General features: G+C 42.4%; 1 protein-coding gene across 3 annotated transcripts in view; it reads right to left on the bottom strand.

The window, feature by feature from the left end:
- dennd1b (DENN/MADD domain containing 1B) overlaps positions 1-19,591 on the bottom strand; it is a 67,235-nt gene that overhangs the window by 20,273 nt on the left and 27,371 nt on the right. For 2 of the 3 annotated variants that reach the window (XM_037248700.1, XM_037248701.1), the window contains exons 6-13: positions 17,954-18,023; positions 16,572-16,652; positions 15,487-15,546; positions 13,375-13,428; positions 12,869-12,979; positions 7,251-7,351; positions 6,146-6,191; positions 4,314-4,415 (exon numbers count right to left, since the gene is read on the bottom strand). In XM_037248700.1, the coding sequence (XP_037104595.1) occupies positions 4,314-4,415; positions 6,146-6,191; positions 7,251-7,351; positions 12,869-12,979; positions 13,375-13,428; positions 15,487-15,546; positions 16,572-16,652; positions 17,954-18,023 (625 nt within the window). The remainder of the gene's footprint in view (positions 1-4,313; positions 4,416-6,145; positions 6,192-7,250; positions 7,352-12,868; positions 12,980-13,374; positions 13,429-15,486; positions 15,547-16,571; positions 16,653-17,953; positions 18,024-19,591) is intronic. The other variant, XM_037248702.1, reaches the window with a different exon arrangement.

Below are 19,591 nucleotides of genomic sequence, written 5' to 3'. Positions count from 1 at the left end.
AACAAGCGGAATGCTGGGAAAATAAGTTAGTGAGACAAAAACATTTCTATTTCTGTCAATACACCATTATGTTCAATGTTTCAACCAAAATAATGCTATTAATTAATTATTCAATAAATCGCAAATGTACTGCTTGACAAAAAAAAATGTTTGTGCTTGGAATCCTCAACATAAAAATAGTTGACATGTGCTCTCTTCAGACTTTGGGAGGCCAGCTCAAATTTGGTTCTGAAAGATAAATTTGGCTTTTAATTTATGATTACTGTCCAAAATGGTTAAATGTTGACAGCTTATTGAAACTCAGTCGGAATTAAAGTTCTTCATGACGCTGGATTGTGTCCTCATAATGAGGTTGTCATTTTATACTGTCCTTGTTAATATTAAACATAATAATAAAAAATACTGTACAATCAAATCAATTAAACATAAGTTGCGCACAAATAATCACACTAAAATTCCACTTAAAAATAAGCCTTCAGCCCTGACACTTGTCTGCTGTACAAAAAAAAGAATAAAATGTACGTTTTTTTTTTCTTTCTTCCAGCCCAAAAAATCCTCACAAAAAAAACGGAATGTTTTGTTTAAGATTCTGTCCATGGAAAGAAAGCCATGGGGACGCAATTAAAGAACTACAAAGAAAAAAAAAATAGCTATGAAAATCTCCCACTTTCTTTTGATGTGCTGCAGTTTGAACTGTATGCGCACACACAAATATGAACAAAGACACACTAAAAAAGGAAGGCATGTCCTTTCACATATCAGCACAAGTCAAATATGCTCTTTTCAACTCGCGAGTCAAAAAAAAAATCATAAAATGTGCTCTTTTCAACTCGCAAATTCATGCATTTATTAGATTGAAGGATTTAATTCTTGGAAAATAATGAGGCGAATTGTGTTTTCCATCAGGCCTTTGCCGGGATTTGATCTGAAGTGATGACTTCAAATACAGACACGATTAGTTGCAATTAAGGTGCGGCGAGACGCGTAATTCTTCGTTTCCCGGCGTGCCGGCTGCGCGGGGGGAACACGATGCACGAGTCAGGTGAAATAAATGTGTTTTGGTAAGCATTGCCGTGAGTAGCGTGGGGCTATTTTGTCAAGCTGACCTCTTAAATCAGCTGAGCGGCTGAGTTTTGCATACATAATTAACTACAGTTAAATGTCATCTCAATGTGATGGCGCTCTCCCCCTTTTTTTTTTCACTTTTGATCTACAGAATTGCAATTTGAAAATGAAAGCCACATGAGTGTGTGTGCGTGTATGCCAATTTAAAAATCCCAATTTATATAAAAATATACCTAGCGCCTGTGTTTTTTGAGGCAAAGCGATTTGTCATAGAAGCAAATTGCGATTTTTGTGAAGCGACACGAGCCTTTGTCTTTTGCCTTGTGATCAATTAAGTGTCAGACAGAGGCTTTCTTGCTTTGATCAGGTGCTCGCCGTTTTCCCCGACTAATGACAGAACATAGCCCGCACGTCATGTCAAATTACGGCACCTGAAAAGGAAAGACGCACCGCCGCCATTAATATATTTAACACGGCAAATGACTGTTGTTGTTTCCCCGTCTTATTCTTGGCTTTTTTCGCTGCCTGCTCTCATCTTCTCACCCGGGCGGCCGGATTAATAATAAGCGAGCGAGCGAGCAGGTACTAATTAAGTGGAATTCCAGGTCTCTTTTGAGTCAGCTTGTTAGCGATGAGGACATGCCACGCGCCATTTGATGTTTGTGTTTACACGCACGTGTTTGAGACGTTGTGTCGCCAAACAGAGGCCTGGCGTCTTGATGAATGCTGAGTGATTCTCTCCGCCTGAGCTTAGCAGCCACGCATTGTTTGCGAGCCACTAAAGCCGCCCTTCGTTTCTCTGCGCTATTATTCTCACGTTAAAAGCCCGCCGTCACGTTTTGTGAATGTATAAATAAAGTTGAATAGATTCAAAGCTGGGCCGGATTTTGACATCTATTTCAAGGGGAGCTAAAAGCAACAAAAAAAAAAAAAAAACCCGAAGCGCTCTGATGTTGATTTAAGCAAGATCCTGCTAATGAAGGCAACATGTGGAGCTTATTACGGCCCGCTGACCAGTGGTGGTGCTTTTAGCAGGTTCAGAGTTCACAGTTGTCCCGAATTAGCCGTCCTTCCTCAGACGGCACCCCTACACTGGCTCCAGCGCTGCCCGCCCCCTTAATGGTCTTTCCCCACAATTTCACACATAATATTTTAGATTTATTGACTTTCACAAATGCTACCATGCCAGTAGCAGTTCCGCTTGCTTAAAAAAAAAAGTTCTGAATGATAGAGCGACAGTAATAGGACACAAAAAGGATCTATGTTTCCATTTTTAACGACTGCAGATATTTTTTCTGGCTTTGCTTTTACTTGTTTACTTTAGTTTGGATTATCTCTCACATTGTTTGCGAAGAATTGAGGTTTCAGTACGTATATGCATAAATAAACAAGATTAATTGCACAGAGACAGTGCTTGTGTCAGTAAAATCAATATGTTGACAAGCATCCTGAAGAAGAAAATAGTCCATTTCTTTCTGGAAGATCAAGGTATTTTGGTTACTTCTTCTTCTTCTGAGGCACACAGCGCTTCCCCTCTGCATAGACATTGTACTGATGATAACTTTATAATTGGCTTTTTGGTTGCTCGGTTGGGCTGTTTACCTCGCTAGTCATTAAAAGTATCCAAGAATAGCAAATTAGGAGTGTGTTAATTCTGAAAAACAAACAGCGTGTGACTGGATGTGATTTTTATTTGATCCGCGCAACTGATGTGTTTTTCATGTGGCGTGGCACCTATTCAAGGTGAGGTGCTACAATGCAGCTTTCCATCCGTCTCTCTCACATCACAGCCTAATTCCTTCTCTTCTCCTCCCTCTCGCTACTTTGCTGACACGGCGGCGCGTGCACTCACAGCCGCTGCGCATTTGATCATTTGTATTCCCAATCAAGGGGTAAATATACAGCGTACACTCCCACTTCCTGTATTTCAAGCTTCTGTTTGGAGGTTTACAAATGATCGAGGGGGCTGAGGTTGCGTCGGCACGCCTCTCCTGAGATCACCTGGCACGCTTAATCAAACATTGCGCCTTTAATTTGGTATTCGCTCCCCCTTAGAAGAACATCTACAGTCGGCGGCGCTGAAACGTAAAGTCCAACAAGGAGAAGGAAAAGTTGCTGACGTTCCCTAACACGTTTGCTTGGCTTTAATATTTGACATTTTTTTCATCTATACGACATAAATCTTTATATTTATTATTTTTATTTTGGAAGTTTGACATTGTTTAGCTAGTATGGCACTTTTTTTTGCCATGATATTGTTTCCGAACCAGTATTGAGGTATTTTAAATAAAATATAGGGCCAGACCAAGAGATTTTTTTTTTTCTCGCCTCTTCACAACATTTTTCTTGTAACGTTTCATGGGTTTAAGTTTTGTGGGAGTGAATTCGGTGGTAGGGTGAGGAGAGTTCTACGGGATTCTCATTTGCTGGATAGTCGATTGAATGACATCCAGTCGGTCGGTTAGTGTTAGCATTGTGGGTAATAGCGTGTGCGTGCAACCTCGGCGGGCTCCCGCGCCTGGCAGAGCCGCTTTAATACGCACCGTCTGAAAACAGATAAACAAACAATCCCGCTTCGACAGAGTGAAGACAAGTTTTGTGTGTGCGTGTGTGTGCATGCGTATATATAAACACACACACACACACATATACCTGTGTGCGAGTGCAAATGCGTGAGTGACCCTGAAGCCAGTCACTGTTTCAGGAAGCGCCACAGTATCATTGTTCCATTAATTAAAGAGACGAAGCGCTGGCAGGTGGCTTCACGGCACACACTGGTAATTGGCCCCCTTCTTCCCACTCTCTCTCTCTCTCTCTCTCCCCCTTGAAAATCAGCCATCGCCTCATTCCCACCTCCTACCCCTCGCTCTCAGAAACGTGCCAGTGGGCAGGCAGCAAGGCAAGACTTGGTAAAATAATGATAAGAATGGATGGAGATGAAGGGGAAGGCAGTTGCAAGTTTTCCCACAAGTCTCTGATGGTCAGGGGAACCATGTTTGCCTTCAAGCGCTGTACGCCGCCGCGGGAGTTTACTTAAGACAGCCGCAATCTGAGGGGCCGGTGCTGCAGACATTAATGATGCGGGGAAGGGAGAAGGGGGGGACACAACAATACAATGACAACTTTGGGCTGCATGAAGACTTAGTTCAAAAGAGGGGGGGGAAATGGGCTTCACTTTTATTCTTGTACGAAGACAACAACAACAAAAAAAAGAAAGGTGTGGGTGGGTGTGTGTGCGAGTGTCTCACCACGTCACCCGGAAGGTTATGCAGATCGTCAAAGGGACTCTCCAGTGTGTTAGTGTCCACGTTCAGGATGACCACATCCTCCAGGGACCGACCGCGTACTCTCTACAAGAAGACAACGTCACAAAATGATTGCGTTATTTTCTGTTTTCATTTAAGCCGCTTTGGAGCATATTTTAGCGCAACGCCTAGCATGGCCGCTGCACCACAAACTGCTCGTCTTCTCCATCTCATCATCCAAAAGCTTTTTTTTTTTTCAATATAGGATGTGAGTTATGAGAATAAATGCATCTCCACTGGTCATTTTACGTGTTTTGAACTTAAAGGGGGAATAAATTCAGAGTTTCACAGTTGATGAGCAAGTAAAAAAAAAAAACTTCTGCTAGCCTTTGAATCGAGATTTTAATAACAACTGCTACTTACTAACTGGTCTGATCTGAATTTCAAAAGCACTTTACACTCTGCACAAACCTAAATCTGACATTTTTTCTGTATGTTTGGTTTTGGATGGTTAAAGTAAAAAAAAAAAAGTTTTGAAGATGTGTTGTGCACAGTAAATGTCAGCTGGTTGTTGTGATGATGAAAGGCTGACTGGCAGTGAAACATGGCATATTGGCAAAATGCCACAGACTTTACTCATGCCTTGACATTCACTCTACATGACTTTTTAAAGCACATGCATGAATAATGGAATCATTTTAAAATGCACACTTTACCAAGCTGCTTTGGGTCATCCCAAACGGAATTTAATAACAACAATATGATGATAAATCAATTAAATAAAGATCAAACTATGACATATAGTAGCTCTAGATTAATTGTCTGCTTGTATTTTTTTTAATTTTATTTAATATATCTTATTTATTTATTTGGTTTTGTTTGTTTGTTTTCATTTTCCAATGCACACTTTTTTTGGTGATCTGTGTTTTTTTATTCGAGTTACAGATCGCGATTGTCTGAGAAAATACATACGCAACACAAAAGCACGCTTTATATGCTGCCTTAGGATTGCTAATGAAAATGTCCAATCCGATCAGAACATTCTCACTGTAACACGCGCGTCGCGTGAAGAATGGCACTGAAAGAGGATATGAGAATTGTACATTCTCCTCAGCACTGGAATCTCATGCGTCAACAACACAGTGATTCTGTGCTACGCTGCGCTGCGTGCATCCTGATGGCAACAAACGCAACAATTATTTCAGTGTGATGCAGGTGTGTGTGTGTGCGTGCGTGTGTGTATGGAGGAGGGAGGGAGGGAGGGGCGCATAGTGTGTGAATTTTCTAGTTTGTCACTTTTGTGACAGCCTGTGCAGTGGAGGCTCACATGCTGATCTGGACTAATTATGGAGTGGCAAGAAAGGAGGTCTGTCATGGATGCAGAGTGTGATAAATACTGCCACTGCCACAACTGTCACACAACTATCACACACACACACACACACACACACACAAGCTTGCGCTCACAAACAATGGCTGCGGTGATGGCTTGCCCCACCAAATAACACAAAGGTTTATAACAATGGCGTTTGTTTGTGCTTCCAGTATATTTTTTTCCTATTCCTGTGTGCTTAAGATTAAGAAAGAAAGTGAAACGCATTGTGTCTTTTCACCCAAAATAGAAGGGCGTAATTTGGGAATGATAGTTAGAGCCTTACTTCATAAACAGTAAATGAGTACAGTAAAGTTATTGCATATATTTGTTTGCTTTGCAAACTTTATCCAGCTGTACACTGTGCACGCTCCTTCATATACTACATACATAATGATGCATATGTACTTTTATGTGATTATGCATACTTGAAAAAAAAAAAAGAAGACATCAACAAACATACCTCCAGCAGACTATAATGAACTCCCACAAAGTATGGCATTGGGGCACTGCAGATGGAGGAAAAGGAAAACAATTCATCAGTACTCAAAATCACAGGGGAAAGTTGCTACAACAAATTTCACACGTACATTTATTTTCTGTATGGTAGGGGAAAGAGTCATTTGGATTCCGTCTCACTTTCTAGCGTATCCAACTTATGTTTGAGAGCTCCACTATCATGGATACTAATTTGTCATGTTTATGTCTGAGAGTATCATTATTTAGTACAATGAAACAAGAATATGTCACAAAAAAATTAACATAAAAAAAATGTTGATATTTTAAAGCAATGGTGTTGGAAAGTGGAAGCAGATTTTTTATTTTGTCTCTCGATTATTATAATGCACAAAATGCTCCGGAGCAACTTGGCCACTGAATTTGAATTCATACATCACTATGATGAAAAAAAAAAAGTTTTATTTGTAAAAAGATGATCATTAATATGACCACAACTGTATTTTACTTCTACTTATGATTAATGTCAACGACTGACTGTAAATGTCACCATTGTTATGACTTAAAAAAAAAAGCATAGTGAATCACTGAGTATTGTTTTGCCATCCAAGCCACCTGTCAAACAACTAAAACACATTTTCAGACTTACACAGGCATTCTTTGATTGAATAGCGTTGTGCCCGAGAGGATTCGGGAGCTGCAGACTCATAATCAACCTAATTCAAGCCAGCAACACGCAGCAGGCTGCTAGCTTTGCCGTGTAACATGTGACACTATCGTCCATCAACAAATACGCACGTACATCCAGGCGCACAATACTGTACATGCTCAACATCTAATAACGTTTGATTTGGCTAATCAGAGCTGGATGGACACCCCGCGTGATTCAATCAGCTGCTGCTGAGTCTTTGCAGAGTGTTGAAAATCACATTTTACAGTCAGTGATGAACAGTGTTGAAAGGCACATGTGACCAATCACAGCTGAGTCTATAAAAAGAAGTACTTTTAAAAAAAAAAAATGCAAACGTGACGGTTTAGTTGTCTCGGTCCGTTCGGATGGAACGAAGATGACCCACACTATGTTGTGCGTGTGCGTAGGTGGCAAGCCTTACCAGCAATAGTCCAGAAGATGCGGGGGCAGCACAGGGATGAAGATATGCTGCCAGTACATTGGAAAGAGCAAAGCAGCTGCACCGTGCACACACGCCGTTAACTAGACAGAAAAGGACAAAGTCAAATTCATTGATGAGGTTCAACTGGAAATATGGTGAGAAAACATTCAAATTGATCAAGTGAGTTTTTCACACAAAAAAAATTATCTGATAATGATCATACATTATGATTACATCTTTCAGAATTGTTTACATTGCATTTTTAAAATGTCTAAGACTTCATATTTGCAGGATTATTTTTTTACGAAGTGGCAAAAAAAAGCAACTGCAGCGAAACACACGTCTGTCGCTTGTCCTAAAAATCAAAATGAGCAAAAAAAAAGTCACTGAGTGGGATGAGAAAAAGAACTTGAATCATGAACCTCTTAAACAAATAATGAGGTGCAATCAAATGAAGACGACAAAGGCGCTCTGCTCACTCCAGTCAAACCGAAACGGCAGAAAAAATTAAAATCCTTGTCTTCCATTGTCTTAGCGCCACGGACGACCCCCCCACCCCCCCTTTTTGACACGGCGTCTCTTAAAAAACCAGGCTAAAAGTAATGACCTGCAACACACACACACACACACAGGCAGGCACGGCGGGGGAACGAGGCGTTAGCTCATCCCCCAGATTAAAATAACATGATTAAATATGGAAAGAGAACAGAGGTCTGAGGGGCTCCTGCGGGACTTCATTAGGGCAAATTGCCAAAGAATGAAACATGAGTTAGCCAAGAGAGACTGCCGGCTAGGCCAATACCACCGGGACACACCCCGGAGCAGAGCAGCAGCCGCTGTTATACTGCTACGGCTTCACACTCAATGTGTGAAGCGGACACACACTGTCACACGCGCACACACACACACACGTCCAACCACCAGGAGACCCTCTGCTCACTGACACACAAAGTGTCACAATTGACCGGCCAAGAGCCAAATCCACCACTGCCAAAATGAGCCCCCACCACCACCAGTCTTCTCCTCCACCTCAAATCAAGCCCGGACATTTCTCCGTGCATGTTTATTTTAACTGATTTCATTTTTCCCATTGACTGGGGGAAGAAAAAAAAAAAAACACAATTTGTTGTCTCGGTGCAATCTCGCAACAGTTAAGGCTTAATCAAGCTTTAATTGGTGCCTTGCTCTGTGCATCTGAATATGCATATTTCCTCTTCACGCAACACAACAATGCCGCGCTCCCTGTCAAAAAGAATTCCCTCGCAAACACTTTGGCTTCTTTTGTTAATTCCACCAAATCAATCCAATGAATATTAATGTGGGAAAGCGAAACGCTCGGTGGAGGAGTTGCTATCAAAATCATCCGATTCTTTTTTTTTTTCTTCCCCCACCGTAGTGATGATAAAGGGCCATTAATTTGTGATAAAGAGAGGTCAGCAGTCATGCACGCACACACACACACAATCTCACGTACACACACACACAAAGTGGAGATCCAACAGGCGAGTATATTCCTCCTCTGGGAGTGCGAGACAAGCCCCAGCCATTCAGTGGTACCAGGAGGTAATGGCACAGAACACCTCGCTAACCAAGTCCAATTATCTCCAGCAGGCCTCAAGGTGAGCCCCCCAACTGGGGTGATTTACTTGCAGGTTGAAAGGGAAAAAGAGGAGTCTCTCACTCTCCCAACACCCACTGACTCTTTTGGGGGAGTTACCTGAGAATGGAGGAGATTAGCCATCCTAAGATATTAAAGATAGATAGATATATTTGCTATCTCTTAATAGATAGAGATGGACGACTACGATACGCTAGCGCAACAGCTAACTTGAATTGATTAAAAACTTGAAAAATAAAAAATATAATACTGCTTCATTCAAGGAGTGTTTTTTTTTTTTCAGGGGAGGGGTCAGAGGATTGGGACAGAGGGGATTCACGTGACGCCATAAGAGGCTAAGGTTGATAAAATATTTGCCAGGCTGATAAATAATAGATGAGTGAAGCCAAATGGCTTACACGCTCCACAAAAGACCTGGGTGCTTAATATTCCATTCAATGGAGAATCACAGATACAGTCCCCAAGAACAAATACAGGATTAGGTGCTGGGTCCAGTCCTCGGGGACCGGGGCTCAGCCCGGTAATGAGGGGCTGCCTGCCTTTCACACTGTGCGCGGGCGGGCGGACGGGTGTGTATGTGTGTGTTGCCCCCCCCCCCTAGCCGCTGTGAGAAGCTAAGCGATTATACAGCGACAGCCTGCTTCAAAAAGCAGTCAAGGTCTTTGGTTGTGCCCTGAGAGCTTTTTAGTGCACTTGTCGCCGAAATATAAAAAAGACTGCTACTTGGAGACTCATTCGCAATTGGACCACGGACAGAAAAGATGGGAGACGGACGAGCACGAAAAAAGATGGGGAGAAGAAAAAGTTGAAGAGTGTATTACAGCTGGGCAAAAGCTGCCTCTCTCTCTGTGTGTGTCCTAACTAAAGACTTAAGTGAAACCAAATTAGAAGTGAGGACAGTGGTGTTGAAATAATTTTCCTTTCATTGTTAAATAAAATGTGCTTTCACCAAGCGCACAGCATATTATTTCAGATTTGATCAAATGCAGAACGCATTCCGAGTAAGATTTGCATATAAATAGGCCCAATTCTGATTTTTTTTTTCAAAAAATCAAATTGAAATTTTTCCTATTTTTTATCTTTCCAGCTGTCTTTCAGTCCAAGCCAGCCTGCAGCTTCCTGTTTTGTTTTATTCTTGCACTATATTAGCCTTTCTTTCTTTCTTTCTTTCTTTCTTTCTTTCTTTCTTTCTTTCTTTCTTTCTTTCTTTCTTTCTTTCTTTCTTTCTTTCTTTCTTTCTTTCTTTCTTTCTTTCTTTCTTTCTCCTTCTCGGCACCAACTAAGCTTCCAATTAGCCAGTCTGCTTTGGCCTCTGTAGACAAACACGGATGTCAGGCCCAGTGTGACACGAGTGTGCCTCACAACAAGTATGTGGCAGCAGAAGAGAGAAGGAGGGCAGGTGTGTTGCTGCGGGCAACAACTAGCGCCGGCCCGGCGGGCAGGCAGGCCTCCTACACACGCGACAGAGAATCTGTCACAAAGACATAAGGTGTGAGTACCTGCACATATAAACAGATGCAGGCGTGCAAAAAAAATAAAAATAAGGAAGAAAAACACCCACGCCATGCAAATGGCCACATTAGTGGCTACGGCAGCAGAACACGCGTGGCAACTCCTGGCACCTGGCTTGAGGTTGAGATCAAGCTAAAAGACACGTAAGAGAGGTGTAGCCAGACGGGTAAAAAAAAAAAAAAAAAAAATCTGATGTCAGAGAGGACCTAAGTCGAGAGACACAGTCAAGTCGGGCAACAACAGAGGAAAAGGCAGGAAACAGAGAGACAGCTGGCACTCTGGGGCATGCTGGATGGAGAGCGAGCAAGCGAGTGAGCGAGAGAGCGAGCGAGCCAGCGCCTTGTTAGCATAGGCCTGCCTGCCTGACAGGCTGCTGTCAGACCACGCTGGGGCCGAGGCTCGGCGAGTTTGCACGATAGGCAGGGCAGAGAATGGCTTTGCGAGCTGGGGGGCCGAGGCAGATGAAAGACGTGGAAGGGGGGGTCCTCCCAGCTGACTAGTTAGAGGAAGGGCCGATGCAGCCCCATTATACGGCACCGTGACAAGGCTCCACGCTCGGCTGGCTCCCGCCCCCTTACGCCGCTGCCAAAGAGCAAGAGTGTTCACCTCTGGTCACGAAACAGCAAAAAGTCAACTGCTGCATTGTTGTACAATGATGATTTATTCCTTTGCTGTTGGCCGCTCGGATTGACATGCCGGCTTCACTGGAGGCTTTAACACCCCGAGCAGAAAGAATAAATGCGCTACATTTGTTAGACTCTGTGTCCACTTTCCAGACTCACCGCTGAGTTGGGCCGACTGGGTAGGCGTTCGCGATAAAGACGATTCCACTCTTCCGAGAAGACAAGTTGCTGGTGTGTGTCTGCGGGATTTGTTCATTTGAACCCCCAAAAAACATTGGAGGGGAGCAAAGGTCACTGATATTACACCTCAAAGAAATAGCTGGCCATCTCTGTTGGAGTTCATCTTGAAGTTGTTTGATGGCTTGGCGTTAAGTTTTTGTGCAAGTTCTTCCTCACAAAACTCACCCAAAAGTAGAATAGAATTTTCCAAACCATCTTGGTCAAATGAAAAAATAAATTCAGTTTTATATTATTATTATTATCATTATTATTTGATGACGTTCCTGTAGATAAATGATGAACAACGGTGCTGCTGTGTTGAAAATATCGTTTTTTTCCACACCAAGTAGCATTTGTGTGTGCGCTCATCTTTCAGCATCGCCACAATTCCTCCACTACGAGTAGAAAACAAGCTTTGAAAACACGACTGTCCATCTAGTGACTGCCAGCAGTCACTTTATCAAACATGATGACAAACTGACATCAATTATATACTATTCACCTATTTGATCACCAGACAATGGGCTGGATAATGAGCTGGGTTCCTTCCAGCTAACTATGCATTACTTTTCCTCCTGAACTTGGAGGTCAGTCAGAAAAAAAAAAAAAGAATGCATCACAGGAGCAGTAATAATGCAAAGGCCTGCAAGTAATCCCAGCGGGGATGTGAAAATACCTTTGTACTACAGTGCCTGACATATACGGCTACCGAACCAAAACAGCCCTCCCAGAGGAAGCCGGATGGATCGACAGATGAGTGGATGATGGATTGCGCAGGATAAAAGGCAGAGAGGTAGAGGTCTGACCGACAATCTCTTAAAATATCCCGCCGGTATATTTTCTTAAGAAAAATAACACGAGCGCTTCAAATCACATTGACGCAAATTGCTGCTGTTTTGGTGGTGAACGTCGAGGAGGGCCGGAGACCTTGGACAGCGCCGCGGCCGGCCGGCCGGCCGGCGCCCTCCAGCCGGGCTGCTGATATTGGATTCGGCTACATTCGAGATACAGATAGGAGCGGGGTGACATCACTTCCCGCTTCCATCTCATCTGTCATAAACATTCGGCTCTGCCTCAGCAAACACAAAGATAAGGGTGGAAGGAGGAACCGAGGAAGGAAGGAAGAAAGTGGGGGGGGTCGGAAGGATTCCCTCTCTCATAGACACACACACATGATGCGAGTTAAGTGACTAGTTTTAGAGATTCACCCTGTTGAAAATAATTAAGGGCTCATTAAGCTATCCATTCCCAAAGAAGTTTTTGTTACATACAGTTTCGTGCATGGTTCCAAAAAAAAAAAGACGATTCGATGGGTATCTCGATACATACGATTCATTTTCAAGTGGAATGACTCAATTTGGTTCAATTCATCATGGGTGCGATGTGATTCAAGAACAGTACATTTCAAAATGTTCCAATGCAATTTGGTTCCGTTCAATCAAAAAGGGTTTTCTGATTAAAATGGATTTTCGATTACCTTTGTGATAATAAAGCATAACAAAAGAGCAAACGGACGCTTCGAAGGATCCGATCAATCTCATCTAAAATAACGGCAAGATATGAGTTTGAGAAGGCTTGCCCGAACGATGACATCACGCGCCGAGTAAATGACACGCTAGCAAACGCTAGCCAATGGACTGACTCACAGTGCTCAGCTTGCTTGAGGTAATGATGATGCGCCGCTCGTGAAGCATACTGCTGTACAGTTGCAGCATGTTGTTGACATCCACGGCCACAAAGTATTCTGTCAGGTTTCTCTAGAAATGGGCAGAAAGGCAGAGATGTATGCGGGTACATAACAAAGTGTCCTCATCGTCTATCCGGGCGTCGACCTTGCGCCTTTTTACTTTGCTCCTAAAGGTGAATTAAAGCGGTCGAGATTTGTACGCGCGGATGCTCGACTCGAAATAGAAAAAAAAATCAACAGGGGAAAAGGGGCGAGTTACATCTAAAGTCTCTAATACCCGTGGAAGTGGCTGAACTTCAACATGAAAATGTATCAGCACCGGGAGACCAAACCGAAACAAGAGGATGACGCAATGGTTTCAAAAGATGACAAGTGTATCTGGTTAAATACGATTAGAGGCAGAGATGTTTCCAGAAGAGAGGGCTGGCTTTATCTCTCTCTGTCTGCTTTTCCACAAATACTTACGCTCTCTGGGATAGTTGGCAGGCCATTGATATCCGGGGCGATGAAGTAGGAGTGCTGCGCAAAACACAAACATGCAGGAGAAAGAAGAGAGAAGGTCACCAGTGAAGCGCACCACTTACATAGAAGAAAATGAGGGAAGGGGAGGGGGGGGTGACTTTGTTCTATGATTTATGGCTCATCTTCAGCTCTGTCTATATGAATTGCTGAGCTGGTGTCTGAACTGTGGCGCTGCTTTTATCGGGCTTACAGAAGCTCAATAGAAACTCATCTCCCCATAGACGCAGACTGGGGTGAGGTCTCTGGTGGAAAAGCCGACTCTTTATTTAAGCGTTGGAAAGGCGAGCTTTGTGTGTGCCAGCCAGCCAGCCAGCCAGCCAGCCAGCCAATGCATGCGTGTGCGCAAGCACGCACGCAAACACGGCTTGTTTAGAGGATCACAGAGATGCCTGTCTCACTTTGGGAGAGCAGGGCACTTGCGGTGTTCCGATCAAAGAGGCCGGAGAGGGGTTCTGTCTGGAGACAGGTAGGCAAAGCGCTCATTCGAGCATCTGTTGCCGGCCTGTCCCCCCCAACACATGGCAGAGTGGCCCATGAGACTTTCACTACTTTTTTAATACCATCCAACAATGACTAGATTGAATTTGCCTGCAGTGTTAATTTAACCACCTGAATTCATAACCATGAAAAATCTCACAATTGTATATGCATCTCCAGTAAACATGGCATTAGAAAGTCACGGACGATCCAAATTACCAAAGGAGTGAAACAACAATGCTCTCATTAAAGGCATGGAATAAGAGAATAAGAGATTAATCCCAGGGCAATTATGTTAGTGAGGAGTAATTTGGTAGCGATTCTAGAAAAGCCCATCACCAAATTTGAAGGGACTTAAGACAGTGCTGAGTGAACTCCAGAAATCATTCAAATCGTTCAAAATGCTATTGGACATTTTCAAAATTTAGACAAACAAAATTGTAAATATTTTTTACATTGTGTATTTATCTATAAACAAAAACAAAATTAAATATGTATTTATTTTTTAAATTATGTAGTTATTTTCAATAAACTAATATATATTTATTTACTAATTAACTCAATGATCTGCTGTGAGTCACCACCTATTTTACCTGGCAACAGTCGAATAAAGGGACTATTTTTTTTCCCACTTAAAACACCGCCTCAGCAGAAAGAATAGCAACGTTGTGATAAATAGTCAATTGAGACACACTAACAGACTGCGTAATTACTCACGAAAATCCCTCGTGTTTCTGTATTACGGACCAAAACAATTATCATGTTATTGTTGAAACGGTTAAACTGTATTTCCTGTCGCATAAGGCAAAGAGGCAACACAAACGTTAAAACGTAGCAGAAATCCAAACCTCATTTGGATTATCTTATTTCTCCAACAAAATATCCATATAGTAATAATTTAGAAGATATATGTGTTCTTGTCCACCTTATGATGAAACTTGAGAGACCTGCAAGGTGATTTTAATTTGAATTCATACTACAAAACGACCTCATCATCTTGGCAATTGTATTTACTCCTGATAATAAAAATATCAACTGAGCCAAACGAGAGAAAAAGACACCTACAACAAACAAGATTTCGAGAGAATAAACATTTTATCATGCATTCTAAATGATGTTTTCCCACAAATCTGTGGCACAAACCAGCGATTCAATCCAGGCTGCTTTTCTTCTTCATCTCTCGAAGTTATGTTGATACAAAAACACTAAAAGTGGGTTAACTGGAAAGGCATCAAGGAGATTTTTTGAGCACAATTGCCTTTGCTTTTAACATAAAATGTAAGTACAAAAGAAAAAAAATCTTGATATTCATGGTGAGAGTACGGCAATGTGGAGAGGCATTAATCATTGACAAAGTTTGATTGTTTTCCAGAGAAGAAGCAGCACACACCAACCAAAGCCCAAGATAGTTTGTTTTTGTTATGTTTTAAAAAGATAGTGCAGCTTATTTGGCCAGATTGGAAAGCTGTGGCTCCCATGTGGTTAGTACAGCCGCGGTTTCACATTTCACAGCAGCAGCAGTAGCAGCCTCCTCTCCTTTCCTTTCCTTTCCTCCTCCCTTTTCTGCCATTCACTCACCGGTTCCTTGCTTGGCCGATCTCTCAGTACTTGCCCAGTGGCAATATACAACTGCTCATTCTTGCACAATGAGAGAGGGAGAGAAAAAAATAAAATAAAAGAGCAAAACAGGGTTCACACATGAAAGGGGGACAAGCGTTCCGCTTCTTGGCTGGCGTGATTGAAAATAAAATAAAAAAACACTTTTAGGGAATAACTGGCTTCATCAATTAATTATCGAATAAGTGTGTTCTCTAGAAAAAAAATAAAGGTATCACCTTTCTCAATGACACCTGAAGATTCACAATTTTTTTTTTTTTCTGACACAAAGGAAACCTGCAAACCTTCATTTTGATGAACTGATTGTGTCATATTAGTGTCATGATGTTGTAAATGTATCCTTATAATTAGATGCGGATCCTTGCGGGGACCTGGACTTGCTCGTTTTAATTGGCTGAAAAAAAGGAGGAGCCGAAAAACAACAAAAGCGTTTGATGCTATTACGGAATGGGGGAGAAGCCGAGCCAACGCCGAGATAATAGCGCACAAAAATGCTGGCTGAAGACCATCGTGTGCGTGGCAGGTTAATGCCACCTGTTTAAGAAAGTGTCTTTTATGTATGAGGTAGAAACACAGCAGGGGAGTTTGTGTCAAAAGTGGACCGCGGACACGCTCGGACTTTGAAGGCCTCGGGCTCGTTAAGCCGTTCCTCGTTTTGATAGGCGGGAGACGTGGCGAGAGGACGCGTCCGTTTCTAAACACTTCAGGCTTATCTCAGCAAAAGCCTGTTAGCGGACTTGTTGTTTCCAAACAGAGCGCCAGTCCACTGCTTTTTGTGTCTTTCAATGGAGCACATGGAAATCTCCTCCCGCTCGACATCTTTTTTTTTCTGCTCCTCCATCTCCATACGTTGCCAATGTCTCCATTTCTGCCCTATTTTTTTCCTGTTTATTTTCGTGCCATATTTTCCACATACTCTAAAAACTGTGAGTTTTATATATATATATATATTTCTAAGTAAACCATAAATGATCTAGTGTGAATGGAGTTCATGTCTCGATGCCTCGGTCGGGTAAAAAGAGCATATTAGATGGACTTTTTCTTACCACACTCAGGTTGACTGGCGTGAAGGGCTTTGGCACGGGAAGTTCATAGAGAGAGTTCAGCATGTCATTCAAGTCGTTATTCTGCGGAACAAGCAAGAGGCATGAATTTATTTCTTTGAATGAAATTATACATTTGATCATTGTGTTTCTTTTTTTTGAACTAATAAATTGAGTCAAAAGCAACTCTGTATTTCCATGTAGGCGCCCCGATACTTTTGTCCCAATAATATAAGGCTATGCTTAATAAATGCGGTGAGGTTAAAAGAGTGTGACTTTCAAGTTGCAGACGGCCATTATCCAGCAAGGTTGATTTACAGGCCAGAGAGTGCTGTCAGTAATTAAGGCAGCCCCCCACTCCAAAGACAAGGGCTTTAAGAAACCTTCAGAGAGCTCACTTGACCACAGAACAGGCTCGGAAATTATTCTAGCGGCATTTATGAGCTCCATGACAAGACTGCTATTTACGCTGCCGGGCCTCAGAAGGGGGGACAACACTTTTAAACTGTGGGATTGTTCTTTGTTTGATATGCTGTTTTTTTTTTTTTTAAATGTATGTAGTGTACAAGGCAGCAACAGCAATATCCATCCAGCCTGTCACGAGAGGCTGAATGCTCACACGCATGGTCAACAACACGGCCCGAGGAAACAGTTCATTTAGCCCTCATCGCTCTTCCCTTGTCTGTCAACATCTCCCTCTCGCCTGGAACGGACAGCGGGCGGGGATCAAATTGAAAGCAAATCATGCAGACTAACAGTTAAGGTATCCCAGCCACTTCTCTCCTCCTCGTGTCCCCCTCGCTCCCTATTTACGACGGCTGAGTCAGTTTCAATCAGACGGTTTCATTTTCCAGGCTTATGTAAGGCGCGTGCGCTCCTGATTGTTCCCTTTTAACAAGAGTCTCTCTGAGGCTTTGCGGAAGAAGCACCAACTACATGACAAGTGAAAGCGGTCCCGCAGCGTGATCTGTCTCCCCCCCCACCCCCACCCCCTCCCGCCCTCTTCCTTTCCTTTCACCTCTCTGCGCTACATGTTGCACATCTCCCCACTTTGCTGCATATTTTACATTTGGCAGCAAATAGTCAGGGGAAAAGACTTTTGTGCGCGCATGTTCAAGATTTGTTTTGCAGTAACTCATAACTTGAATTTTTAGATCAGTTTGGTGTGTGAAATGTCAACATAGTAAGAGCAGCACAGCTGAGCCCAAGATGGCTCGTAACACACGCAAGGAGGATTGTACTGTTTCTTTTTTTTTTCCCCTCCGCGTTCGAGGGGGCTGTGCTTTCATTACCACCTCTTTGTTTTCCTTGTTTGCGCTTGTCAATCACGACACGGACATGATCGGATAAGAATGAATTTCCAAACGTGCAAATGAGATGATTACCTGTTGTCTTGTTAGGTAGTCTGCAAGGGTGTTCAACAGCTTGTAGTAGATCTCAAACCATGGGAGATAACTGCAATGCAAAAAAAAAGTTAATTTCAATAAGCAATATTTTTAAGTATTTCTATCAGAATTTAGAAATGACATGAACAATTATAAAGTTTAATTTTCCAGCAACAAGAGCTGTGCAAATGTTGTTTCCCACAAAAAAGTTTTTTTGAAAGGTAAGGAAATGAACATTTATTGTTAAATATATTGCGTTCATATTTATTGTAAGACCGCAACAAAAAAACTGGATTGTATGCGTGACCTTGCATAACAATCCATTTTAAACACATTCAACAGATCAAAACAAAACAATCAATATCGACATTCTTCATATTCCTATCTGCTCTTTCATCCAAAACAAGAAGCGGTAGAAGGACAACAGATTCGAATAGAAAGAAGAACCAGCAAGCCACCAAAAATGTCATGTGATGCGGGATGTTATACTTTACAAGCATGCTGTTCCCAGACGCTTAACAAAAATGCAGCCCAAGCTGCTTCCTGCCCCGCGCCCCGCCTTTCTCCTCCTTTCTGCCCTTCACATAATAAAAAGGTGTTACCTCGTGTAAATAATAGACACGAAAAAAAGAATAATTCATTAAAAAGCAGCTTTCTTGGTGTTGAAGCGTCCAGGCGGCATAAGCTAAACGCAACGGCAGCATGGCTCTCTTTAGCACGCTGACATATTCTTGGCCAAGTTGCTCTCTAGGGTGGAAGAAGGCCAACACTTTCTCTTGGCTGTGAGCTTAGCGCTGATTTCAATATTATGCAAGCAAATTTGACAAAACACGGGCTTCCGTCAAAATATGGAATTGATATTCAACTTGAATAATGATCTGAACATGAAATAAACACCAATTCCTTTCAAATTTCATTTGACAATACAGTAAATGGCAAAACATCATTGATTGTAATCTTTGTGAGGCTGCTCTGGCAGTTGGCTGGAGATTCCAGGCCATGGGTCAGCGGCTGCTCTGTAGACTGGAATTAACAGACAACAAGAAAACAATAAAGTGAAGCGAATGCAAATGTTCCTATGGCTAAATCCGCAAGGGGCCAATGACAGGGCCAAGTGCAGCCAAGCGCACCAATCAGAGGGGCTGAGTGACCATTAGTCTGAAACAATCAGGCTCTTAACGTGGCTATATTTTGACATCTGCATGAAGACTTACTGCAATCGGGTCACACTTGCAGGGGAGAGCCCAGCCAATCAAACACGCTTTGCTTCATTCGCATGCTGACTGCATATCAGCCTATTTCTGCCATGTCAAAAAACATACAGCGCCTTGAATGCTTGCAAGATGAAAGGCAGTTTACGTTTCAGAAAAAAAAAAAGACATAAATTAAAAAAAAAGTTTGCATATCAGAAAAAAAAAAATGAAATAATTAAGAAGAACACCGCTTTAAGATTTTGTCTCCTTTCAAACTTCTGTTTAAAAATCCAGGCTTCCGGATATTAATCCTTTATTTTTCACTGCTGAAGTGAACGTCCTTTTTTTTTTTTTTTTTAAAGAGAGTCTGGCTGCCTGAGAAGCCGTCAAGCCTCACAGAACTCACTCATTATTCTGCACTATACTTCCGTTGCTTAAGAGGGAA

This window comes from Syngnathus acus, chromosome 4 (assembly GCF_901709675.1).
Source record: "Syngnathus acus chromosome 4, fSynAcu1.2, whole genome shotgun sequence".
NCBI lineage: Eukaryota > Metazoa > Chordata > Actinopteri > Syngnathiformes > Syngnathidae > Syngnathus > Syngnathus acus.
The sequence above is the reverse complement of the archived record's forward strand: the minus strand, read 5'-3'. Positions and strand labels throughout refer to the sequence as shown.